This window comes from Rutilus rutilus, assembly GCF_951802725.1.
Source record: "Rutilus rutilus genome assembly, chromosome: 13".
NCBI lineage: Eukaryota > Metazoa > Chordata > Actinopteri > Cypriniformes > Leuciscidae > Rutilus > Rutilus rutilus.
Window position 1 is genome coordinate 23,973,399 of NC_140218.1, and position 27,990 is coordinate 24,001,388.

A 27,990-nucleotide genomic window follows, 5' to 3' on the forward strand; every position below is an offset into this window, starting at 1 on the left:
TTTCAACTTTAGTAGGCCTGTGTTTATTACACTGATTACAGCTTCGTTATCTCATAGTAATAACATTATCTGACAAAACTAGATTTGGAAACAGTTAAAATAAAATAATCTAATCAACTGATTAACCATCAAGAGTGGGTAGTAAAGGACTGTTGCTGAGTGGGGTCGTCCAATCCTGGTTTGCGGGCATCTTGCGTTCTTCAGACTCCCATCCCACTTTTACTACTCATAAAAGATTCCTGGCTGGCAGGCCAGGCAGTGGCTAATTAGTTAGCTACTATTCGACAGCAGGCTTAACCAGGTCAATCCGGCCTGTGGATCAACTTCAACATTTCTCCATTTTCTACCCACACAGCCCAACGCGGCGTGCGAGCAGATGCTCTAGATCGCACACATTTGCGCGTCTTTAGTGCAGTTTGCATTGCATCTAACGTTAGGTAGTAAATTCGTACAGCTCCGTGCTACAGAAAGCGCTTTCCAGCAGCAGGAGAGACACCTGGATTTCAGCTGCAAAAAGCCAGCACCTGGGTTTACAAATAAAATTTCAGTTTGGGAAAACAAAAGTCTCTCAATCTGTCTGCAGAATGGCTCGACCTTCAAGGTAAGTGCGTTTTATTAGTCTCTGTAGCTTCGCAGGTTCGCACATGATGTGTGATCTGTGTGTGGGTCTCTCCATGTTGCTAAATGCTAACTGGCTAACCAGCATTTTCTGCGCGTGTTTACATAGCTTCCCAAAACAGCACAAATCACACCTAAACACGTAGATTTTCATCTTTTGATATGTTTACGGATATTATTTAATTTAAAACATGGCAGTGTCGGTCGCTACATCCACAAACGTGCCTATGTTAACCTCAAGCGGCCAGCATTCAATAAAAAAAAGCGGGATAGTAACGTTAGTTCTCGCTGCTGGGGAATTCATGTTGTTCAAAACCAGCCAGCTAGGCATTATGACAAAAAAAGCAAATAAATAGCTTTATGGTTAATTCGTAATTCAGAGTAAATGTGATACACCAATAGCGTATGTCTGTGGAAGTTTCGCGTATTTTCCTCAGTTAGCCCCGCGAGCATTGGTGTTAGTTTAGCGGCAGCGTGTGTTTGAGCGTGAACGCGCGCCATTATTTCACACACACGACTTGAGCCATTTCTCCTGCAAACTTGTGTTCGTAGTTAATGCACCTTGGGTTCGGATCTGTTTTCTGAAATGAATGCTCTTAAGTGGGAAGTCAACAAATGTGTTTGCTTTTCGCGATAAATGTATTTAAATGCGCCCTTGTTGATTTCGTAGCGCTGATATGAACCCACGAGCTCAAGCCAAGTGACGCGAACAGTGGCAACGTGTTGCTTATCATCTGTCAAACAGTAAACCGATTTCTTTTATTTAATATGCAACCCTCTCGGAGCAGGGAGTTAATGCATGTGTCGTCGGTGTAATTTATGGACTGAGGAGGTCCTGTGGTTCAGTGAGTACTGTCTGACCTGCAGGGCCTGTAGTTCAATGCCCCTATCTGAACAAACAGAGTCCCTCCTCCCTCCCCACACTGCTGCTGTTGGCATGGCAATTAACCTGCTCCAACATGGCACCCCTGGCTCCTCTGCCCCTTCACTGCTTTAAATAAGAGGAGTGACAGCTCTGTTGCCATATGGAGAATGAATCAGAAAATCTGCAACCATTTATTAATTTTTTAGATTTAAATGATTTCGTTTTTGTTAGCCTAAAGAGAAGTTCTGCTGCATTCAGGTCAGGTTCCTTTTTTTTTATTAATTTGATAAATGTTTTATTTTCCCTCCCACATTAAAAAGTAAACAATATGGTGCAGGTTGTCTCTACATTATTGATTATGTTGCCATTTTAAGCATCAAAGCATGTAAATTTGATATAAATAAGATATTAATATAGATTGAAGTTTTAAAGTCAACATTAATCAGAAGTTGCACTAGTCTTTTCTTCCCTATCGTGACCTTACAGTCTATGATTGTGACACATATAAGAGTGAAACTGCTTCTCATACAAGAAAAAAAGTTGTAGGGCAGGGCTTGATTTTTGTCCATCTGGAGTTGATTGGATGGTTGTGGTTTGCTATTGCTTTGATGTCATGTGAGTGACAGGTTGATCCCGCCCTCATCATCAAAGAAAAGGGAGGGGACGTTATTTCGATTAAAGTTTATTAAAAAAAAAGTGCACATCTAATTAATTTATAATTTATAAATAGTGCAATATTGCATACAAAATAAGAATAGTCCATTTGTATTTCATTGTGACTAATAATAAATGATTTATAAACCTATTGCATACATGTTTGTCCTCTTGTGGGTCATTTATATTTCCTTTCCTGTTATTTGTGCACAGGAATAAAAGGGTTGTTGACTATGCACAATTCCAAGAGTCTGACGACGCAGGTAAGTTCCTCTAATGCAAATATCCTGTTGCACACCTCACTATTGTGTCCCACTTAACAGGGTTTTCCCACAGCCAGGAAATATAAGGGGCGAAAAGTGAAAGTGTTTTCTTCCAGGTTTTGAAAAGTATGGAAATTATTACAAATATTAATAATAATAACTGAACAAGATCTCTAGTGTTAAATAATGTCACTGTGCTGCATTAATACTTAAGTAGATGCAGTGTGTTGTTTGTGCTGTGAAGTCATGCTGTTTTATAACCTGATTCAACTGAATGATTTGATACAGATGAGGAATATGGAAAAGAATCGGAACGACCTGAGAAAACTTCTGTAAAACGCAGGTCAGTCTCTCTGATTAGTTATAATATTTTTTAGTACATATGTAGTAACTAAGAAAGTAATGATAGCAAAACTAATACAATTCTGGTTGTAAAAGTAATATTTTAGTTTAAAGGGATGGTTCACCCAAAAATGAAAATTCTGTCATTAATTACTCACTCTCATGTCGTTCCAAACCCGTAAGACTTTCGTTCATCTTCGGAACACAAAGGAAGATTTTTTTCCTCTCTTTCTGTCCCCTCCATTGACAGTCTACGCAACTACCATGCGAGTGCTTAGTTTGCATAAAAAACATAATTTACCACTTTATTTACAAAATATTACTCTCTAACGCGAGTTCACGAGAGCACCCACACCACATGCGAGAGAACACGCTGTTGGGTAAACGTGCGTTGGAGATTAATATTTTGTAAATAAAGTGGTAAAAAGTGCGCAAACAAAAGACGTGTCGTTTCATAAAATTGATGTTTAATCACTGGAGTCACATGGATTTACTACCTTTATGGGGCGTGAAAGTGGTAGTTGCGTAGCTGTCAATGGTGGGACAGAAATCTCTCAGATTTCATTAAAAAGATTTTCATTTGTGTTCCAAAGATGTTGGAACGGGTTTGGAACGACATGAGGGTGAGTAACTTTCTTTTTTTTTTCTTTTTTTTTTACTGTCAAGTTTGCTTGCATTTATTTTAGGTTCCTCCATTTCTAAAATTATTTATGAGCTGCATACATATTCATTACACTATTCGTTTTGTTTAAATTCATGAGGGCTGTATTTTGTCTGAATTATTTTTTATATCGCTAAAACATAAATGCTGTATTTCTTCCTATGTAGTGAGGATTCTCGAATCAAGGACCACAAGAGTAAGTCAAATTTTATTTTACGCTTATATTTAACTTTTTTATTTAGAATTATTTATATAGATTTTTTTTTATTCAGTTATTAAACATTCTGACAAAATGTTTTTCTATCCCAATATTCCAGAGGATTTAAGTGATGATGACAATGACAATGACTATGGGGAGGATGAGGAAGAGGATGATGATGGTGGTGACAGTGATTTTGATGCTAAAGAGGCCAGCAAGGGGAGACAAGCAACAGCTAAACGGAAAAGGGCTGCAGGTATTACCAGTATAAACACTTCATTACACAGTCATTCAGTTACCTCTGACAACTACTTTCTGTGCACATTTGGCATTTTACCTTTTACATTTCAAAATGGGGGGGGGGGGGGTCAAAATGCGTTTTTTTTTTTTTTTTGGGTTATATATAGGGTTATAAAAATAAATATAACACCTGGTTTGTTGTGCTTGTTTGTAGGGCTGCACAATTTGGCCCAACATTTTGTTCTTAGATATTAATATAGACTAGACTAGCACTAGACTAATAATTCTTATGATTGCTATTATTGCTAAATAAAAATATAAAGAAATATATAAGAAATATTACTATTGTAATAACACTTTTGTTATTAAAATAAAAAACAGTATTTTAGAATAAATATAACAATGAAAATAATAGTAATGTTATTTTACAGACAACTTATTTTAAGAAAAATTGCAGGGTTAAACCTGTTAAACCTGCAGGCAGCCTATGACTATAAATCAATAGAAAGGTCTAAGGACTTATACGAGGAGAAAAACATATAGATTATCATATAAATTTCTTTAGAGAGTATTATTTTTCCTATTTTTTACCCAAAATCGGGTGGAGTGAGCATTACTGAGCGGATGAGCGCTAATTCATACTGGAAGCTGGAGGGTGCCCACGCACAGAAACTCCAAATATGCCTCACAGAAATAATATAACTTATAATGTTCCATGAAATCCCTAATGTGGACAAATGCATCAAGCTATTGTTGCTGAATAAACGAAGATAGTTCACTTTTACTTATTAAACACACGACTGCCGCAATATATGGTGTATTTGAGTTCTTCAAGCCATCTCGGGTTTTTTCATAATAATAAAGTATATTTATAATGTTGTAGTTTGGGAAGATGTTAGACGTGTGTTGCCTTTTCAAATGCACGTTATAAGTGACTCAGACTCGCAGTGCTTTGAGATGGAGCAGCATTTGCTACTGATCACAGAGCCGCTCTTCACTAACACGCTGTGCATATATTTATTCAATTCAAAATCGGGATTCCAGTTTAATTTCTATAATATCTATAATAAACAACATATAACATGTATCTAGTGTTTCAGTTTCATGCTCTTCTTCATTTTCTTTTATGCTATTAAAATGCAATTTTATGCTTTTGTTCCTTTTTACAATGTGAATCTGCTCTCATCTGCTAATTAACTTGCTCTTATTCACTTAAGCAAAACCGCAGTCAATTTTTTTCATGCCTGGGCTGCGATTTAGTGTTTATGCATTTTGCATATTAATGCATATTTTTAACAAACCTTCAGCTTGTGTTAATTAACCATGTATCTGCTCTTTTGACACACAGATGACAGTGACGATGAGGTAAAAGTTGTGAAGAAGAAAGGCCGGCAGGTGCGTCAGGCTGCCACTAAAGCCGCGTCCAAACAGAGGGAGATTCTTCTTGGGGACGGAGGAAGTGAGGATGAGGAAAGAGAGGAAGAGGAGGAAGAAGATGACAGTGACGTTTACACTGGCGGTACAAACAGTATTATGTCAGAGTCAAACTATTTCAAGAACATTGACATTCGCACGTTAGCTAACCGTGAGATACCTGATATTTTATACTTCCCTCATCTGCTCATAGAGGACTCAGGCAGCGATGAAGACTTTATGGTTGAGGACGATGATGACGACAGTGATTATGGCCGACCCAAACGGAAGATCTCAAAAGTGAGCAGGAGAAGCAAAGACAAGAAATCCCCTAAACCCAAGCTAAGGGCTTCAGGTAAAGCCACCCATAATCCTACTATCAGATTATGTCTGCAAAAAAAAAAGGTCTACTGTAATACCTTGATAATTAATCACTTGATAATTAATTACAAACTTCCTCTAGATACTTTTAACTGTCACAGTTACAGTAATTAAGTCAATTATCTTCTCCCAGTGACCCGAGGGCCCAAGAAGAGGAGAGGAAAACGTCAGACGAAGGTTAAGAGAGTGGTGAAAAAGGCCTCGCCTAAAGCCAAAGATGAAGATATCGAGAGCAACAAGGAGGAGGAGGAAGAGGACGAGGCGAAGAAGGAAGACAGGAAAGAGTCGCCCGCCCTGAAGAAGACGCAGGATGACGAAAGTGGCGCAGAAGGGGAGGAAAACAATGACAACGGAGAAAAGGAGGAAGAGGAGGAGAAAGAGAATGAGAAAGAGAAAGAGGAAAAAGACGATGTTTCTGAGGAGGAAGCTCCATCAGGTGAAGACTGAGCTCTTTCGCCTGCTGGTGAACGTGTCTGTTATCTGTTTTTCTTAATGAGGAGCAGTAGAATTTATTTCCCACAATACTCAAAGAGTGTTTTGGATGTTTGTTATGTCTCTCAGCTTGTAAATACCATATCTCCGAACGAAATCTGTAAAGTATCATCAGACCTATTCTAAAACTGTACGGTTTGGCCTTATCCCAAAATGCGGTCTTTCGTAGTAATCACTAATCAATGTTTCAATTATAGCTTTGCAACGTTTTTGCCGAAACCGTTTTGTTATGGTTGACTTTCAACGTATAACAAAGGATGAAAATGACGTGCCCAAAAAAATACAGATTATACTGTAGGCTCTGTACTTCACTTTATGGGCACCTTCATTTTTTTTATTAAAAATGCATTTGAAGAAGAACGAAACTGCTCGTTTACTCCCAAACAAACAAATTTTTGTGACTTTTAATGTACATGATCTCATCCCAGCTGCATTGACCGTTGAAAACAGGCTTATAATGAACATATACGCTTGTCGTCATGAACTGCACTGGATTGTTGTGGCTGCAGTTCAGTCACGTGATTTTCCTCGCTACATCAACTGTACGTCACTTAGCTCTAGTACGCTACTTTCTCCCACTTTCCGTGCAGTTGTTTCTTGATTCAGTCTAGTAAATCAGCTTTTTCCCGTCTGAGCATTTGAACTAAGATGACTTTTTCTATGGTTGTATTGAACCTCTTTCATGGTTGGCATGCTTTCATGTACGTGGTGCGAAGTACGTCGGTGGGCGGAGTCTCGGGCTCAGGATGAGTGATGTCAGAAGTGAGCTAGTGAAAACCTTATTATTGACCTCTGTGATGCTTCATGTGTGCATTTTTTAAGAATATTTTGATGCTTATAGATGCCTTTTTAATGCAGTCCGTTCAGCCATTAGAATGGTAAAAACGAGCTGAATTCAGTGCACACCATTCATAGCTTTCTCAGCTTCATACGACTATTTTTATCGCGTGTATCTCCATCCTAATCTGTAGCCTTTCAGTCTATATCATAATTTATCCAAAATAAATGTTTGTTTTAATTACGCTATTCTGATTTTTGTAAAAATTTGTTTTACAAGGAAAAATAAAATGTATCTTTAAAGAAATGGAGTAGTTGGTGACCTGTTTTTCACTTCACTTTTTACAGCGCTATCTTCTTGTTTTGCTAGACTGTAACGGAAATAACATCATGTACTAATTTACTTTAATCTCTCACTGTGTTTTATGTTGGTACAGTGCGTTGATACTACATGGTGTCTTTTATAACAAATACTGTAGCTACTTTCCAGAATAGCTGAATATAGTTAAGATCACACATGCAATCAAAGCAATAGCCTGAGAGAAAACATTCACCGAGGACAAAATCCATTCATTTTCGATAGGAATTCACTCAAGATTTCGCAAGGTTTTGAAGTGCACTTATATTTAATGTTCAACGATTTTTCATGGGCAAAATCAAGTCATTTAAATAGGAAACAAGCTAACATAAGCAAGATTTCCACACGTGTTCAAGTTGGTCATGCAGATTCTCTGCGTTGACTTCATACATCACTGCACTATTGATAACAAAAAAAACCTGACCTTTTCACCAGTGATATTTTGCCCAACTTTCTCTGAAATTTCACTAATGTGACCGCCGCAACTTTTTGATGACAACAATTTTAGGATAGTTCATCATCATTTACTCGCCCTTGCCTCATGTCATTCTAAAACTGTATTACTTTCTTCTGTGGAACATACAGGGTATTTTAAAGAATATTTAAATTAAATAACACAACAAAATAAAGACATTAAAATATCTTCTGCACATTTATTTTGCCAGAACACAAAGCTTGCACAACATTATGTCTCTTGACACGGTAAACAATAATTCATTGCAATATTACTGCAAATAACTTTTTGCGTTAGTCATGAGTTTTCCAGAAGCTGTTGAGAATGAACAAATGAACACAGTACAATATTCTGGCCATGACCTTCCAGCCTAAGACCAGTTTTAACAAGATAAAAAGTTTTGAAGGAATATGTAAGTTCTAGGAATTCTTAGATTGGTGAATTATTAATTAAGAGTTCATTCTGGCATTTAATTTGGTGTCTTGGGTAAAGTACAAAACTTTATATCAATTGTATGCCATAAATGACTTAATTGCCCTCCTGTAATCAAACATTTCTCCCATTTGTCTGCTCTTCCTGTAATATTCATAATTAACAGTCAAGATTATTTGCAAGAAACTAAACAAATAAACAAAAAATACATATATAATACCAAACTTTTTACAGTTTAGTTGTCAAGTATTTCCAGCAGGTTGTGACCTGTCAATGGTTTCATCCAGAGTCACATTTAATTGATTCAGGCTGTATTACAGCAACTTTCTGTTCTGGAGCAGCTTTCTCTGACGCAGATGGAGCGGGTGCTGGTGGGGCTTCCACCATGGCTGCCTTTTTAGATGCTCCTGGATGGTGAAGACATTGAGTCATATAATGTTGCCCAGTTTACTTAAGTTACATACTTAACTGCTGATATAAAAACTGTTTATCACCATGTATGTTGTTTTTACCTGTGAGATTTCTGTGGATGCGGTTGCACAGGATCACGCTAAAGAGGAAGATGAAACCAAGGCATCCGGTGACCATACCACACACCAAAAAACTGTAGCTGCCTTTTTTCTGAATAAGCTGGAAGAAATTTGTTCAGGGTTATTTACTTTTGTAGAAAATCCATCCCAAGTTTTAAAACATGAGCGCAAGAACTTACTGATCCAACCAACACTTGCAAGGTCATCTCACCCATTCCGGAAGTTGTCACTAAAACTGTTGTTGCACATCCTGAAGGGAAAAAAAAGTAATTTTTTTGTTGTTGTTGTTTGTTTTTGTGGCCTTGTTTGTCCATTATTTTACAGTGGGGAAGATTATTATTAAGTGTAAAACATTCAAGACAGTTGCCAATTTTCCCAGGAGTGGACGTCCAGGTAAATTCACCCCAAGGTCAGACCGTTCAATGTTTAGAGATAATGCAAAACACCTAAAAACTACACTTCAGACTCTACAGGCCTCAATTAACATGTTACATGTTAAAGTTCGTGGTAGTACAATTAGAAAAAGACAGGACAGGTATGGCATGTTTGGAAGGGTTGCCAGGAGAAGGCTTCTTCTCTCTAAAAAGAACATGGCAGCACCTGAACAAACCATAAGACTTCTGGAACAATGTCCTTTAGACAGACGAGACCAAAATGGAGATGTTAGGCCATAATGCACAGCGCCAAGTTAGGCGAAAACTAAACGCAGCATATCAGCCCCTCATACCAACAGGGTTGATGATTTTTGGCTTGTTTTGTAGCCACAGGAGTCGGCCATGAACTCCTGTGTAAACCAAATTATTCTAGTGACAAATGTGAGGCCATCTGTCTGACAGCTAAAGCTTGGAAATATTGAGTCATGCAACAGGACAATCTACACCAGTAAATCTACAACAGAATGGCTGAAAAAGAAAAGAATCAAAGTTGCACTGGCCCAGACAAAGTCCAGACTTCAACCCTCCTGAAATTTTGTGGCAGGACCTTAAGACAGCTGTGCATAAACAGATGCTCACAAACCTCAATGAACTGAAGCAACGTAAAGAAGAGTGGGCAAAAAATCCTCCAGAACAATATGAGAGACTGATAAAGTCATACAGAAAACGATTGTTATTACTGCTAAAGGTGGCTCTGCAAGCAATTAAATAATAAAGTGTTCTTAGTTTGTCACATGGCTTCTCTGTTTTTGGCTTTATTTTTGTTGAGTAAATAATGATATTTTATATTAAATATTAAAAAAATTATTGTAATTTCACATTTATTCTTCAAATTAATGTAGAAACTACATAAAGATAGTAGCCTATATTTTAAATATTTGTTTAAGGGCATATTTTTATTAAAGAAGGCATTACCGATACCAACACTGCTACTGATGTCTCTATGAAATTGATTTTTTTTTCTCAACTAATTATAGCCATTCAGCATTAGTCTTTATAAAATATAAAACTTTTCAAATTTACCTGTGCCCTTCAATATATCAGGGCTCATTTTTTCCTAATGTCTCGGTAAGACCGGTTCAGATTTTTACTTGCCCAGTCAAAAATCAACAAAAGGCACTTTTGACCCATGTAACCTTTTAAACAGTGCTATAAGATTTTCAGGTAGATCTAACAGGTAGGATATATACAGAAAATGTTATCAAACACAGTCTTTACTGCATACATTTTAAATTAAATATAGATTAATCCTTATTAAAACTACAAAAGTTATTCATTCAAGAGCAGTGAGAGATTTTCTCTTTTTCTTTTGTTCTTTGATTATTCTAATGACAGACAGCAACAGATTTATTAGGCTGCTGTCACTTTAAGACCTTCCGCACAGATCATCTGACACATATCCCATTCTCTCACAACTCTTTACATTCATTAAAAGCCTTATTCGGACGGGACTAGTTTAACATGGAGAGGTGGGGTAAAGTAATAATTACCAGAGCTTCTCTGTGATTTTAGTCCCGTCCGAATGTGCCATCTCAGTAATCATCACGGACAATGTCAGTAAAGATTACGGCGACTTTTACCGTCAGTAAAAAGGTCGGGAAAAATTACCTCAGGTAGCCTAATGCTAATCCTGTGCGTGCGAATAGACCCGCTGTAAATATGTACGTAAATATTTCGTAATTTCCTGTTTAAAAGTAGTTTTCCACTGTTTTTCAAGTATGGAGACGCTTGAAAAAGCATTCAGTTGCGTTCTAGACGCTGGAACGAGTCTGTGGCAAAACTCAAGTGTTTTCCACATACCATTCAGAATCAGAAAGAAGATCGAAAACACTTGTTAAAGGCACAAACACATTACCAACCTATTACCAACACAATCCAATCTGAAGTTAATTAATACATTGTTCGACCGGACATAACTATTTTAGGTTATATGTGTTTGCACACGTGATATCAGGAAGCAACGTAATACGCACATGACGACAGGAGGTTGACGGCGATGCGCAAATCGAGTTACTCTCCCACTTCTGCTAGTTTTACTGAGATATCTTATCCCGTACGAATTGGCCATTAATATTACAGACATCCTGTGGTAAAATTACATTACTCCATCTACTATTGTAAAGTTAATCCCGTCCAAATAGGGCTTAAGACTTAATTTAACTCATTTCAGACTGTGTTTGCGAGGATCCTCGACAAAACATTTTGGCATAAAGTTGTGTGTTTTTGTCCGTTCAAGTGCTGTCTGAAGCGGCTTTCTGTGCGCATGAGTGTGTGTGTGTGTGTGTGTCAGGAGACAGGAGATTCACAGATGAGTGCCAGTACTGCACTGCGTTCTCTTTTGTCCTGTTGCACTTGAATGGTTTAAAAGCATTTGCATGAAGAAGAGCGTCATCATATAATGTAACGCTAGCCAAAGGGAAAAGACGGATGTTACGTTAATTACGTTAAATGTTTTTAACAGAATTTTTTTTTTGCATGCGTTCGTGTGTTAATTCAGTGGTTGTGATATAAAAGATGAAGTATGCTGTGTGCAGTTTACCGCGGTAGTTTAGGATGTCCTCAGTGTAGGCCACTATGCAGGGGAAAACACTGCTGATGAAAAGCCCGAGCAAGGTCGTCCCAACAAACAGAAACACTCTGTTTGTGTAGAGGATCAGTAACAGCAGCAATGTTACATTCACACCAGCCTGAGAGAGAGAGAGCAGAGAGGATCCAAATTTATAAATCTATGATTCATCACATACTCAATATTTCTAACAACTGATAGCAACAGCTTGAATGTAGCATGAAGGAAACAACTTAGTGAAAATCAGCTCTATGTATGTAAATTACAGTATTTAATTATAGATTACCAGGTTCACGATGAGCAGATACACCGGTCTGAAGCGGTACGATAGCGGGACAGACACCAGTCGTCCAGCAGTGACGGCTGCCCAGAAGATACTGTTCAGGTATCCAGCCATTTTAGCGTGCAGAGATATGGGAGCTGAAACAGCATACGTGTAAACAAAGCCGGCATAGACCCCCTAAAGGTGAGGTTCAAGGGTCAAGTGTGAATTTTAACTTGCAGTTCTCAAAAAATATTCATAAAAATCATTGAGCTTTCTCACCATAATGCCCTCTGTCATAAACAGCACCATTCCACTCAAGATATGGATAACAAAAAAAGTGGCCGGTAACTCACGCAGGTTACCATTCATACAGCAGCTGAAAATGTTTCCATGTCCTGAATGATGAAAATCTAAGGGGACCAGAATAAGGAAAAAAAAAGTGAAACAAAGTTGGGGAGAGTTATTGAGTCAGAAGTTCAATTGCATAAATGGTTTTGCATGTTAGTGTCAATAACCTACTACCCTGGTATTAATCCAGAGTTCTCGCGAGAGCACAAGTTAAATTTGCTCAGCGAGTTACTCTGGTGTCAAGTAATGATGCTCATTAAATACGCCCCTCTAGCTGAGCTGCACCAATCACATCGGGTTATCTGATATAGGCGGGCTAGAGGCGAGATAAACAGATGACGACAGCGCTGTGACGTCGAAGTCATTAGTAAACAGTGCAAGATGGCTATGGATGAATACCAGTTGTTTGAAACGGCTTTGGCCGCTACAATGAACGAGTTAGACTTGACTTTTTATCTAAAACAGGAACAAAAGATGCCGCTCGAATCGTTCCTTTGCAAGAAGGACGTTTTTGCTGTTTTGCCGACCGGATACGGTAAGAGTCTAATCTACCAGTTAGCTCCGCTGGTAGCTAAGCGTATGGGGTTTATTGATGTGATTGGTCGTAGTGTTATCCAATTGCGTGCAGTGGGATTTTCAAATGCATGCTTGGTGCCGCCCCTCGAGCTGGCCGATTTTCATTAGTCGACGCCAGACCATTAATCTTTTAGATTTAGGTCTGGATTTCCAGGCTTATCACCTAATCATTTGCAGTCAATATGATTTTTTTAAAAGAAATTATTACTTTTATTCAGCAAAGATGCATTTAATTGATAAAGAAAAGACAGTAAAGACATTTATAATGTTAAAATAAATAAATGCTGTTCTTTGGAACTATCTATTCATCAAATAATCTTAAGGAAAATGTTTTGAGGTTTCCACAAAAATATGAAGCAGCACAACTGTTTTCAACATTGATAATAATAATAAATGTTTCTTGAGAACCAAATCAGCATATCAGAATGATTTCTGAAGGATCATGTGACTGAGGACTGGAGTAATGATGCTGAAAATTCAGCTTTGATCACAGGAATAAATTACATCTATTATAAATTAAATATTTTAAATTGCATTATTTCATAATATTACTGTTTTTTTATTAAATAAATGCAGCCTTGATGAGCATAAGATAGTTCTTACAAAAACTCCTAGCGTCCCTAAAGTTCAGAATGTTAGTGTAGTTCAAAGATCACTTGTACCTGCATCGTATGGGTCGGGCAATTCTGTGATTTCTGGTGCTTTTGTCTCCATTGCTAACTCATCTTTGTCCAGCAGTCGTGGAGGGCTGTTCTTACAACAGGGAAGCAGCTTCTCTTGGTACATCAACACAAAAACCGCAGTCGGCACAGGCAACTAGGATAGAAAAAACAGACTGAGCTTTCACAGAGATCCAGGCTCTCCTGCACACTGCACACAGAGCGGTACATCAGCTTACATTTATGACAGCCATGATCCAGAAGGCGTACGACACACTGGCCTTCTCCTCGACCAGCTCAGGGTGCGGGGAATTCTCAGCAAGGATTACAGGTGACCTGTCGCTGGATCTGAAGTGGTGAAGTATCTCTGTGGCATTTTCTGTGCTATTACTGCCCAGACAGTGCTCTGATATGAAAGGCTCTGCAATCAGGGGACTCACCAGAGCACCGAGCCCAATGAAGAAGTGCAGTGCCTGGAAAGAGAGTCAAGACACTGATGGAAAACACTATTTAGAGCTATCAACCTTTAATACAACTGATTATAACATAAATAAACCATGCATTTTATTATGTCCCTATCCAAACCACACTTAGCTAAAGCAGCCAGCACAGAATGAATACTGTAGTGAATCTCACAAAATGTCCAAGTCAGATTCCTCCCCAAAAACCAATAGTAAAAATAAGAAATCAAATGTTGTTATTTTACGTTGATGTAGTTCCTATTGACCAACAACAGATTCAAATAAAACACTAATATGATTATTTGAAATAAACACTACTGTATATAATGTATGTATAGAGTAGATCAACACCTCCCTGAGTGTATATATATGAAGAGAAACGTCTTCACTCACCTGCAGAAAGATAGCAGAGTCTTTCTTATACATAGACACCAGTCTGAAGTTTGCAATAGTGTCGATGATTCCCATAGCCATGCCTGACACTGCCATAGCAACCGCCAGCAACAGCACATTATAGCAAAGTGGGATGATAGCAAAAACCACAGAGATGATGAGGGAGGAGAAGAAGAGAGCGAGGAGAGCACCGAACAACCTGAGAAGACAAGGAAAACAGCTTGGTTGCTTGATTATTTGTCAATTTTCCCACTTTATTTAAAAAAAAATTCTTCCAATTACAAATGCCAATAGTAATAAGATCTGTAATAGCTATCAAGTGACCTCACAAATTGATATTCCAAAACATAATGTTTCTTAGAACTTCAAGGACAGTCTTAAATTGTATTTTTTGATGTGCTTTCATGTGTCTGACAGTTAGTCAGCCAGTAGTAGGGCTGCACGATCAGTTGAAATAAATAAATACATGCTCTACAAGTTTCAGAGTGAAGCATGGTACTGTGTTCTTTTATTATCAATTTTATTAATGATCCCAGAGCGGCTCGAACTCCATCTCTGCATCTGCTCTGAGTTTGGGTCGCTTATAACATGCGTTTGAGATGTGCCACCCATTTCCCCAAACTTGTAATGAGAAGCACTTATGAACAAAAGAGAAGCTTTAAGGGCTCCCTGCTTTTTTCATAAAAATAAAGGTTTATGGTTTAATACTTGAAAATGATATAAGGCATCCATACCTTTTAAGCATTGTCATTTTTTTTGAATAAAATAAAAATGATTTTTTTTTCTTAGATTATTGAAATAATAATCTTTGTCATTTTTATATTTTTATTTAGTAATTATAATTTTTTTCTAGCCATATTAATATATGATCAGTTTATGTCCATAAAATATATACATTTGTCTTTAAAGCTATAAAATATTTAACATGAATTTTCTTTCAATTTTCTTTTTCAGCTGACATTTTTTTTTTCATATTTTTTATAGGCTATATTAAATATTTTTGTTATATATATATATTCATTTAATTAATTAAAATATAAGATATTATATAACAGATTAACCATGTTTAAAATATATATAATATACATATATTTAGAAATCTGTAAAATGTATACATTTGACTTTAAAACAATAAAAAAATTATTTTCATTTTTTTAAATATGATTTCAAAATATATTTCTAAATGTGGTTCAAATAAATATAGTTATACAAATATATATGTAGGTGTTAGCTTCACCTCAAGGTTCACAATTTGCTGTTTGTGTAAGAGACATGGTGACAGTCACATATGTTGAGGATGTCAAGAAGTTTCAGGCTGAAAGCTGACATGAAAAGTTGCAATAAATCTGTTTCAACTATAAAATGGACATAATAAAAAGTTAACCAACATCTGAGATTCACGTGGTAAGGAGCAAGCACTTGAAAAAAAAGGAAGAAAAGGACCAAAAGTGCATAAACTCCCCAGGCAAGAATGTAATAGACTCTTCTTGAGTCTGACAGCCTTAACTGTCTGACATTTAAACTGAAAACATAGCTTCACAAACAATGAGAGTTTATCTTGATGCAGATGTCCATCTTCATTGGACTGTTTACCCGCACAGTTTACCAGCAGAGACACACTCGCTTCTCTACTCACGTTTTCGTGAAGAGTCCTCCAGCCGAGCTGCCGATGAGCAGGCAGAGCTGCTGGGAGAAGAACACCCAGGTGATCTCCTGTAACGTGGAGCCTGTCTGGCATTTCAGATCTACGATCGTAGGCCCCAGGAAGGCGATGCTCAGTCCAAAGCTAAAGAACACACTCCAGTATGTCAGTGTATGTTGACAGTTCCTACGGAAAAGTGTTAATATACGCTCCTCAATTAACATAGCGTGAAAATCACCAATCTATTCCACTGACAGCTGTACTGGTGTCTGGATGTTCCTGTCGGTGGGTTTCAAACCATTTGCTTAGGTGACAGATGTCAGAATAGAAGATCATTCCCCACATTTATATTCGTTCACTCCTCCCATTTCATGAACCTTTGTGCGATGCTTCTGAAGTTAATGACTAAAAATCACCTTCCAACGGATCTCTTCGAAACTAACTGTCAATGATTTTCAGTTAAACTGTCAATGATTTTGATCCTCAATGAGAGTCGTGGATAAGAATGTGATACGTAAGGCTTGGATTGACGACGGGCCGTTGAATAATTAATAAGGAGGGAAATAGGCACATCCGCGTAATGGTCACTCACTCAGCGGGTGTGCATTATTTTTCGAATAATAATAATTCATAATTCAACGGCCCATCGTAATTATTCCACTTATACGGTTACCACAAAATATTGTTCAGATTATGTAACGGAGGCTTGAGCCACTGATAGCAGACACTGATAATGCAGTTATTACTGCAGTTAGAGAGAGAGAGAGAGAGAGAGAGAGAGATTAAGCTTGGATGAATTAACTGAGTCTGTGTCTCAACAGTGTTCAGCATCAGCATATTGTGAAACTGTACGTTTATCTGCTCTAAGAACAGTGCCAAAACAATTTTGTGCCAAAAAAAGTCATTTTTTTGCTGTTGTCGGCTGTAAAGACCTTTGAAATAAAATCATTTAGCAAACTGGCGAAGTGATATATGGAACTGTAATGTGGTCAAGACCAGCTGGAACTATTTTAGCCGTGGGTTTCTCGTCAACCAATCAGATTCGAGCATTCAACTGCCCGTATGCTAACATAACTGGACCACTCATATTAAATCAGCATGATCTAAACATTCACCAGCAAAGAACTCCTAAAAGAACATTTCTAAAGGTCGGTTTTAAATGCTTTATTGCTGGCTGTTCAACTTTGAATCAATGCAATGCTATATACAAGGCTACGTCACTGATTCGCTTTTATTCAACAAAATAACCCAAAAAGCAATTATTAGCTTTGTACATTCACAAAGTGTTACTTATATAGTACTTGTTAAACAATGACCTATGAACTCATCCTTTGTGTGAAATGTCAAAACCTCTGCTTACAGGTCCTGACGAAGGCCTTATATGTTCCTTTAAGTCAATAAATTAAATGATGACAGAATTTTCATTATTCATTCCTCATCCTCTTATCGTCTCAAACCTTTATGGCCTTCTTTCTTCTGCAGAGCACATAAGAAGATATTTGAAAGTTTTTACAACTTTTTTAACTAATATAAAGTTATGTTATATATATACCACATTTAGTTAGAAATAAAACAATACAAATATACATTTTGTCTGTTGGATTAATTAATTATGTATATTCATCTTAAAAAAAAACATATTTTGTTATATATATATATATATATATATATATATATACACACACACCGTTTATATAAATATAACATTTTATATTTTTAAACTTGAATATAAAGTCATATAACAAATTAATCACATAAAAAATATAAATGTATAATATAAATATATTTTGAACTCATATAATAAATATTAGTATAGTTTTAAAGACTATGCAATTTACTGTACATATTTTACATATTGTAGATATTACAGACACATTGAAGTACATTCAAGGACTCCCAAGGTTATGTGGACCTACAACCCAAGACTTTCAATTGAACTTATTGTATTATTAACAGAGAATTTTATTTATTGTGCATAATGCTTCGTAACATATCTCTTATTAAAACTGTTGTGATGTATATTGTTGAGCTATAACAGTTTTTCTTAATGGCTTTGGCACAATTTTCAAGCAGTCTTCACATTCTCTAAATTGTAAGTTCAACTGTCACAACTGTTTGCTTGGACATCAGAACTGGATGGCATGTCTGCAAAATGTTACCCTGGTAATCCAAAGTTCTTACGAGGGCACAAGTCGAATTTGCTCAGCGAGTTACTCTGTTGTCGAGTAATGATGCTCATTAAATATGCCCCTCAATCTGAGCTGCACCAATCACATCGGGTTATCTGATATAGGTCGAAGTCATTAGTAAACATTGCAAGATGGCTATGGATGAACACCAGTTGTTTGAAACGGCTTTGGCCGCTACAATGAAAGATTTAGACTTTTTCTCTAAAAGAGGAACAGAAGTCGGCGCTCGAATCGTTCCTTTGCAAGAAGGGCGTTTTTGCTTTTTTGCCGACCGGATACGGTAAGAGTCTAATCTACCAATTATCTCCGCTGGTAGCTAAGCGATAACTTCTTGTGATTGGTCGTAGTTTTATCCAATTGCGTGCAGTGAGATTTTCAAATGCATGCTTGGTGCCGCACCTTCGAGCTTGCCGATTTTCATTAGTTGACGCCTTAGGTCTGGATTTCCAGGCTAGCAAAATGTAGTTACTCACCCAAAACATTTAATTCATGCTTCAAACGCTAGTTATAGTGTCTGTAAATTGGCCAAAGCCACCAAAATAAAAAAAAAATTTGTCAATGTGGGATTCACACTGATCAAAATGTTTAGATGATTTTTCACTGAGGAAATATTTACAAGTTGTTATTACATGTTTGTTTGATTTCTACCGACTGCTTTCTATGCAATACAAGACTGTCAGTTTTGTCAAGCTGAATGCTCTTGTGTATCACTGAGCTTTTTAGATACAGATTTCAACAGTAGGTAACAATTTACTGAGAAAAGTCAATACTGTGGCACACAAAAAGATAATTAACATTTTTATTTATAAAGTACATTTATTTTTGCAGAAATGTGTTACATATAAACTGAAAAATCACTGCATTTTCAGTTTACATGTCACACATTTCTACATTTTGCATGTGAAGGCTCACATGATGAAAGAATGTTTAGAAGTTGCAAAGAGTTTGACAATTTCACTGAGAATCGAGCCATGTGCATTTAGTTATTGTGTAAATTGTAGACAATTGTACTTACTCTTTTGCACACATGTGCCAAAACACACACAATTTTCTTAAATCAATAAGAAATTCCAATCTGATGTGAACAAGAAATTAACTGATCAGAGATCTGAACTTGTTTTGAGCAACAACAAAAAAAAAAAATCTAATTTGAGAATTGAGCCAAAGTGATTGTGGAAAACTGTAAAGTTTACATTGTGAATTTTACAGTGAGAATAAGAGCATATTAAGCATATAAATTGTTGCAAAGCAAACAGGCTTATCAACTATGTGAGTCTGCACCACATCAAGCCACAGCATATACAAAGGGCTCTCAAATCTGCATATCCTGGTTGCCTTTCGGGCACCCACATTTGGGAGTTTACAGGAACATTTTCCTTGCAACAAAAACCTTTCAGTGGCTGTCAACATCCGATCCATAGATGCAACTATTTTCAAACGTTCAAGTCATCACGAGTCATGTTCACACATACATGCTGATTTCTTCTTTATCAAATCTGATTGATTAGATAACAATATAATGTAATGCTATATGTGACCAAACAGAGAGAGAAGTGATTGGGGGACCACACAAAATGTCTGTCTTAGATCTTAGAGGACAGGAAGCTGATGGCAGGTGTGTGTTTTTATAACGGACATTGATTAACACATTTAAGCGTTTTCTCACTTCCTTTTTCAAGTAAACCTAACCCAAAAAGTGACTTATTGGAAGGTAATTGTAGACTAAGACCTCAAACACGTCTGACATTCTGAATGAAGACATGTTAATTTTCAACACTCTGTGAATTGCAGGATGTAGCCTACTTCGTGATTACGGAGATCTGAGGTGTCTCTCAGTATTGCATAAAAGTATGAGGCCTCATTCATCTCATCAGCATGATATCTGACGCCTTCTAAAGCATTCAGAGACCAAATAAAATTGATTGCAAAATGATTGTCTAACAGAGGCTGCAATTTGTCAAATCCATAATTATTATTAATGCATCGCCCTGTTGTAATCAAATACCGCATTCTGCATTTGCCTTGCGATTTTGGCATCAACTGCTGTAGGCTACTAAAACACACAAAGGGGTAATTTATCTATACACATTTAGTAGTGGAAAATAGTTTGAAAGCTTTTCAGTTGTATTTATCCACAGATCAACAGATTATGGCGTAATTAATGTTTCAATAACTCTTGAGCAACAGAAGATGTAACTGACACGCTTGTTTTACTTATTTTGTCAATGCAACACTTTTTTTGGTTACATATGGCCTGAATATGTTATGAAAATGCAAAAGCACTGGTGAGCATGGTTAACCATTGTTGCATTTTAATGTTAGGTTGATTTGTGAAATGCACAAGGTCATAGAATGCTGAAATTTTGCACATTGAGATATGACACTTGTGACACACAAAAGTGTACATTGTCCTTATTTCAGCTTAATTTTAGTTAAATGGTGTCCTGAATCACAAATAATTATTGGTAAAAATAATTGTTATTCCTTACAGTCTCCACTAGATGTCATAATATAGTGACGCCTCAATGAAGATGTGTGAAACAATTAAGGGAAAATAAATGATTTTATGTAACCGAACCATCCGCAGCCGGACAGACAGATAGAGACAAATAATTTAGATTAATCTTTATATTAGCCTACATTTATCACATGCAAAAATGTATATTTCAATTAATATTATATCAAAGTTATATAACTGATTAACCACTTTTTTTTTTTTAGCAACATTTTGCAATATTTTGGGGAGGATGTTCTGAAGAAAAAAAAAAGCCTTCTGCAGTCATCATGCAGTCAGATACTATTTATATTTAATACTATTTTCAATGTTAATGATTATAAATATTACAATATACTATATTGTAAATATTTAATTCATATAGTTTCATTTATATTCATATTTATTTTCATATTACATTTGTTAAATACATGTAGATTTTAAAAAAAATTAAACAGTTAGGATAACTATTAAAAATTATATTGAAATATTTGAAAAAAATACAATAAAAGTATATTATATTCATAATCTTTTAATTATATAGGCTACATTTCAATAAATTGATATTATATTGCTATTTATACACGCACGCACGCGCACACACACACACTCCCTCACAAACATGCAGACTCTTGTCATCTGCTGATATTTGGTATGGGTGGCGCGTCAGTGTCGTGCAGCTGGCATGACCCTCCTCCCCTGCCTGACATTTAACAACACTTTCACTCCCAGCAAATGCACTGTGTACACACACATAAACTGGGGATAATTAGAAATCTGTATACAGAATAATTGTTTGACTCTTCCACAGTGAATTTTTAATTATCTCACACAGTAAATCTTTAAATATCTTCTCATACACACACACACACACACACACACACACACACACACACACACACACACACACACACACACACACACACACTCTCTCTCTGCAGGTTTGTAATTAAAGCTGCACAGTTACAGCAGGAGAAACATGGACCTGACATTATCCCGGTCTGGGGGATTTCCCAAAGGACGGGCTGAGCTACTAAACGCTCAAAGGGTCCCTCATGTATGTAGGCTGTACATTGGCACGACCATGATATTATCTGTGCTCTACTCCAACCAAAGCCCAAAATAAAGAATGAAACATCCAAATCTGAGGTGGAATTTAAACAATATCACATGAGCAACAGCGTTGGTTTGAGTCATTTAAATAGATAATGAAAGAAGAAACAATCAGGAAAACCAGAATTAATGCCTATTGGTGAAAGTAGCACTGTACAGAAGTTATTTTGACCAAATGCTCTCCAGTGTACAATACAAGCCACAAAAAAAGCCTTCCCAAGGTTTTAAAGGCAATAAAATCGAAACGAGATTTTCCAACATCCATTGCAAAGACCTCAACCACAACAAATCAATCTATTCCACCTTGACACACCAAGGTAGACTATCTATCCCACTGCCTTGAGGCAGGAGCAGGACCATATCCTATGCTTTATCTGAAACCCAATTCCCCTCCTCCAAACAAGATAAATGAGAGGCATGAGATGGGGCTGTTTGCACGTTGGTTACAGGCAGACTGGTCTGTCATAATTAGAGCTCTATAGACTTTACGGTGCTCGCATCTGACTGAGATTGAATGAGTCCTGGAACAGAATGCACCCTTTCTGATGCATCTTTTAGTATGTGTCCTATTATTGCTCTATCATGTTTTAGTATGCACCCTTTTGCCTCAGTATGCATCATGTATCATGCTTTAGAATACAAACTATTAGCACTGTCACTGTATTATACACTTAGGTTCCGTATACATCCTGAATCACACTTCATTGAACAAACTGTTAGCACTGCATCATACTTTAGGATACAAATTATCAGTACAATATCATGATTTAGTATGCACCCTTTTTCATGCTTTAACATAGAAACTATTAGCACTGTATCATACTTCAGTATACAAACTATTAGTACTATACCCTGTATCATGCTATGTATACACAAACCATTAGCACTATAAAATGCTTTAGTATAGAAAAATCTCATGCTTCATGAAATATGCTTCAGTATAGAATATACCATTTAACAAGCTTTGGTATACAAACTATTAGCACTATATTATGCTTTAGTTATTATACAAACTTTTAGCACTATATGGTTTACAAACCATTATATGTCATGCTTTAGCATACAAACTCTTAGCATTGCAGAATACTTTCATATACATCCAGTAACATGCTTTAGTATACAAACTATTAGCACTAGATCATCCTTTAGTATACAAAATATTAGCACAATATAATGCTTTAGTTTACAAGCCATTAGCACTATATCATGATTTAGTATAAAAACTATTGGCATTGCATCCCAAGCTTCATTATACAAACTATTATTAGCATAACATCATGCTTCAGCATACAAACTATTAGCACTATATTATGCTTCAGTATACAAGCTATTAGCATTGTATCATGCTTTAGTAGGCTACATAAACTATTAGCATTATATTATGCGTTAGTATACAAGCACTAATATGCTTTCGTATAAAAAAACACTACATTACACTTTAATATTGCACTATTACTTACTGTATTATGCTTTAGTATTCATCCTATGCTTTATTCCCATTGATTTAGCAGATTGATATAGTCGAAGAGCATAAGTTGAGGTCTCACTTAGGTAAAATCATTTTGTTTTAGTATGTGAAGAGACAGATTGCATGAGAGTATGTCGGTTTGTATTTGATATCTAAAGACAAATGAAAGGCATGCTAGGGGAAAAAAATAAAGGCAAATCATCTTTGCTATTCAGCAGTTGTTCAGACTGATGGAAAACATCTGTGGAGATCTGAGACAAAACCAGGCTTCCCTGCCCACAAGAGCAGGCCTGTGTGATGATCACAATGCTGAATACCATCTGAATATGCAGATTAAGAGGAAGATTCGATGAAGGTTTCTGAGAGGTTTAGACTGTCCTCACACACAGCCGTCTGGCTGAGAGAAGATAAGATGGCTATAATTCTGATGAGACAGCTCTTGTTTTTGGGCATCCACAACAGCCACAATTTGTTTTGAGCCTTGCCTTTTAGGACCACATGAAAAACACAGCCTCACTGTGGCTGCCAAATGCCCCACAAAACCAGATATCCTCATAATCTATCAAGCCATTTGTAACAGATCTAAAGCATTGAGAAATGTACTTCCATAATGCGGCATAACACTTTTTATATGCAAGCAGGGTCACGTTAATGACCATAATTTTCAAATAACCTTGAGCAGCGAGTCTATCATAAAGCCATGACCAGATTACCAGCACCTCTGCTGGATAATGAATAATTATAGCTTCAGGCCTGGTTAATTATTGACTGTTTTGATATGTGAGGTGAGTGTCAATGGACGGATATGAAAATCTACATGCTGCTTGATCTCATAGACTGTCTAGAAGGGTGTTCTGGCCTGCTGATAAGTCTTTCATTACGACACCATCTCGCCCCTGGAGCCTTCATCCTTCCCTGCTCCTCCTCCCCTCCCCTCCCCCTGGCTGTGTCCTCGCTTAAAATAGAGCTACAAACAGACTGGACCTGACCAGACTGACAGCTGAGGAAGAGAGGGAGAGAAGAGAAACAAAACTCCCACTTGATAAGTGCACAAATCATTACACATCCAATACTTAAAGATCTGTAAAGAGTTGAAGTCATGTGGCTTTAATGTCATATATATGCTAGTGGAATCCTAAAAACTGTTGATAAAATTCACTTACAAAATAGTTTTTTTTCTCGACAAACAGACAGCAAAAATATCTCGCACTCATGGGCGTGGCCAAATCTTCGTCCAATCCAATGTGCTCCAGAATGAATATGTCCCGCCCCCATTACTACCTGCTTCTGACCAGCAATAGAATAGGGTTGGAAATCTCAAAGACCAGGAGACTTGGTTATATCTTAAGCAGGATTCTTTATTAGAACGTGCAGTTGGGTGCATATATGCAGTGGCATATAGGGGACGTCTCCCCGCCACCCCCTGCAGCTGCCTTTACCGGGGTGTTGGCCCCCAACCGTTGTGTTTCCTCCAGAGCCACAGCCAGTAGCTTGCTTTCTCAGCCTGCTCTCCCAGCTCCTTTATAGCTTTCCGCAGCTTTGACCCCACCACTCCTGCGCCATGGAGCAGTTGGACTGCTGTTCTGCCCACAAAGCCCCGGCACCCGACCTCCACTGAGTAGACTCTGGCTCTCCAGCTCGCCTCTTGGCACTCCGCTGCCAGCTCGGAGTACTTGAGATGCTTCCTTTTGTGGGCTGCCTTCATGCCCTGTTCCCAGGGAATGGAAAGTTCAATGAGGAGGACCATTTTATCCACCGTGGACCACATAATAATGTCTGGCCGGAGGGCAGTTGTCGTAATCTCTCTTGGAAAAACCAACTGCTTCCTGAGGTCTGCCAACATCTGCCGGGTGTGAGCATGGTGTTCCTCTTCTGAGCAGGAAGTTGGAGCATGCTACCAGACTTGACAAACCCTGCTGGGGAAGTTACTGTTGTGCGATTTGCTGCTACCCTATAGCTCTCCAGGACCTCCGCCAACTTGGCCAGGACTTGATCATGGCGCCAACTGAAGCGTCCCTGGGCCAGCGCCACTTTACACCTTGATAAGATATGCTGGAGGCTTAATTTGCTGTTACCACACAGGGGGCAGCCTACCTCATCTCCATGGGAGGGTGTCATAGGTTGCCCTTAACAGGAAGCTGAGCCTGGATTGTGGCGTCCTCCAGATGTCTGCCCAGGTGATGCGCCTATTCAGTTATGTCCCATTGTGTCCAGGCTCCTTGACTGCTCTGGGATATTGCCTTTACGTGAAAGCGCTCCTGCTCCAACCTGGTAACTTCATCCACCACCATGGTCTTCTGCTACCTCTTGTTGGCTTTAGACCAGAGCTGCTGAGGTACTCCCCAGCATAGGCCAGCCCGACTGGTCTGGACTAACCCCATCACCTCTCGATGTTGCAGACTGGAGATAGCATGCTCTACTTCAGCTTGCGCCTTCCATTTGCGGCCTGTGCAGATGGGGACTTTCGCACTCCTAATAAGTGGGTCCGCTGAATCCTTTAGCTCCAGTACAAGAATCTTGCTTGCTCCAGTACAAGAATCTTCTCTTGCTTGTACCCTAGGCTGATGGATTTACTGGGGAGCTCCAGCATGTTCCGGCCGAAGAGACCTGTGTCCGAAAAGCAGTGGGGCAAGCCCAACCACTTTCGAATATAGCTATGCCCAATACAGTGTAGTTCTTAGTTTTGTAGTTCTCAGCAGATCTTAAACAGATTCTTAAATTTATAATCCCACAAATAATAGTTCATCCCTGCGTCCGAATATGCCAACTTCCTTACTATAAATTAGGCCAAAAACAGTATGTGAGACAAGTAGTATGTCCAAATTCATATATAGTATAGAATTCAAGGTGGGCGAAAAGTGTCAAGACTTTTTTTAATGGTCGCAAAGATAGTTTCAAACCAAATGTACAACAGTGTGTGATTGCAGATGCAGCTCGTGCCATGACTGTGATGTGAAGTTTAAACTGTTTAAACAGGAAATACATCAACACAGAAAGCAGTGCTCGTCAACATTTAAAGCTTTTGTCACTGTTTATACTCATAGCTTTTTATACAACTGATGGAATGCATATTTCTTGTTTAAATAAATCATATGAACCATTTTTACGGTGCTTTTTTTGTCTTATTTGCTTGTATTGTATTCAAAAGAGTAGTCAAGACATTTTACAAAATTCACTTTTTGGGTTCCACAGAAAGAAATATGTCATAAAAGTTTGGACCGACGAGAGAGTGAGTAAATAATTACATTTATTCACATTAAAGTTGCAATGTAATGGAAGTAGTAATGCTTGGAAGATGCTTTTCTGTATTGTGACTGCTCAGATTATCGAAAAAGGAAAAAATGTAGGGTGGGTATTCGGTTCGCATCAGTTGTTGATCGGATGGAGGCAGATTTGAATGCAAGCTTGCAGTTGATTGTAAGAAAGGGGCTGGGTTTAGGTGGACTAAATGATTGGAGAAGTCCAGCATACATCACCAGAGAGAGGTCTGATGTTTCACTGGAAGATCCAGTAATTGTATTTTGATAAAAAATTCCAAGGTCAATTTCTTTTACATAAGCATGGAATGGATGAATCTTTCATTATAAGATTATTAAGACACATTAAGAAAATAGATAGGCCACTCATACCAACAGATGCAAGTTTAAAAATCCATTCAACCCCAAGCAAGCAAGTCTGTCCAGAGATGTTACAATTAGTTTACTGACGCTGAACATAAACCTAAAATGACAAGTAACCAAGTACAAAAATACAGCAGAAAGCCGCCACTAACCAAGCCTAACGGACCAGATCATGTGTAAAGGGATTTTCTCTCTCATTTCACTCCTCAGTCAACAACACAAGGCAGGGCGGGCGGGAAAAGAGGAAAAACTGCAGGAAAGGTAATTCGCAAAGAGTGCCGTCCTTGCCAGGAATTTGGCACGCACGAACAAAGAAATGCCTCCAAGAATTTGCAAACACAAATGCATCTATACACAGGAACCGCAATCTGACAGAAAAAGCATCTAATGACATTCTATGAAGTCGTGTCCCCCATGCATCACACTCTGTCTTTCAAATTCCATCAAAAACCTTTTTTTTTGCAAAAAAGTTCTTTAACTTGATGAAAGTGAGTGCAGAGCCCAAAGCACGCGGCTCCTCAGGGGAAGCGGCTGGTGAAGTTGAGTGTGCTGGAGGACTCACATGGCTAACCTCAGTGTACTCGCTCTCTCTCCTCACCTCATCCCTGCTGCCAGCTCTCTAGCCAAGCGAGACAGATCACTCCCCAGCAAACGCTAGTAGAGGGAAAAATGGTAGAGATGCAAAGATCGGGGTTAACACAAGAGGGATTCGGTGAATGGGATAAGACGGCGTTTTAAGATGGTGGGAGAGGAACTTTGAGATAAGATTCGAGACAAATTCAGCACATAACTGTATCATGAGCAACAAAAACAACAGACAAAGGAATATATTACATTGCTGCTTATTGCGTCACAGTTTTTTGGACGAGGGGAGGTGGAAGGATGTTTTTGATGTTTCAGAATGGACGAAGCTTTTAGAAAATCCATTTCAGAATATATGCAACAAGCCTGTTTTTTTTTTCCCCTCGCTCTCTTCCTCTCTTAGTAGGGTAGCATTGCATGTCTTAGGAAGACCCGGTGAATAGTAATGAACTAAGCTTGTGTGTCTATTTGACAGAGCAGAAGAATGGGGGAAAGAGGTGG

At 37.8% G+C, this 27,990-nt stretch overlaps 2 protein-coding genes across 2 annotated transcripts; one reads left to right on the forward strand and one right to left on the reverse strand.

Annotated features, from left to right (window-relative positions):
- The first annotated feature begins 224 nt into the window (after positions 1–224).
- On the forward strand, positions 225–7,216 carry nucks1b (nuclear casein kinase and cyclin-dependent kinase substrate 1b). Its single transcript, XM_084428911.1, has 8 exons — positions 225–601; positions 2,351–2,400; positions 2,689–2,743; positions 3,571–3,599; positions 3,721–3,858; positions 5,191–5,361; positions 5,470–5,610; positions 5,770–7,216. Exons 1-8 carry the CDS (start codon positions 585–587, stop codon positions 6,081–6,083), a joined length of 915 nt encoding a protein of 304 aa, XP_084285037.1. The 5' UTR covers positions 225–584; the 3' UTR covers positions 6,084–7,216.
- A 676-nt stretch (positions 7,217–7,892) lies between these two features.
- Positions 7,893–27,944, reverse strand: mfsd4ab (major facilitator superfamily domain containing 4Ab). Its single transcript, XM_084427186.1, has 12 exons — positions 27,742–27,944; positions 27,506–27,561; positions 16,018–16,167; positions 14,382–14,580; positions 13,767–14,000; positions 13,531–13,684; positions 12,224–12,354; positions 11,966–12,139; positions 11,653–11,800; positions 8,859–8,929; positions 8,662–8,779; positions 7,893–8,556 (listed from the first exon to the last, which is right to left on the reverse strand). Exons 1-12 carry the CDS (start codon positions 27,832–27,834, stop codon positions 8,429–8,431), a joined length of 1,656 nt encoding a protein of 551 aa, XP_084283312.1. The 5' UTR covers positions 27,835–27,944; the 3' UTR covers positions 7,893–8,428.
- Positions 27,945–27,990: the final 46 nt, after the last annotated feature.

Coding starts and splice junctions, on each gene's coding strand:
- nucks1b (XM_084428911.1), top strand. Junction 2,744..3,570: donor AAAACTTCTGTAAAACGCAG/GTCAGTCTCTCT, acceptor CTTCCTATGTAG/TGAGGATTCTCGAATCAAGG. Junction 5,362..5,469: donor CAGTGACGTTTACACTGGCG/GTACAAACAGTA, acceptor ATCTGCTCATAG/AGGACTCAGGCAGCGATGAA.
- mfsd4ab (XM_084427186.1), bottom strand. CDS start 27,834: ATGGATTTTCTAAAAGCTTCGTCCATTCTGAAACATCAAAAACATCCT. Junction 27,562..27,741: donor GTGACGCAATAAGCAGCAAT/GTAATATATTCC, acceptor TCCCTCTACTAG/CGTTTGCTGGGGAGTGATCT. Junction 13,685..13,766: donor GGATCATGGCTGTCATAAAT/GTAAGCTGATGT, acceptor TTTCTATCCTAG/TTGCCTGTGCCGACTGCGGT.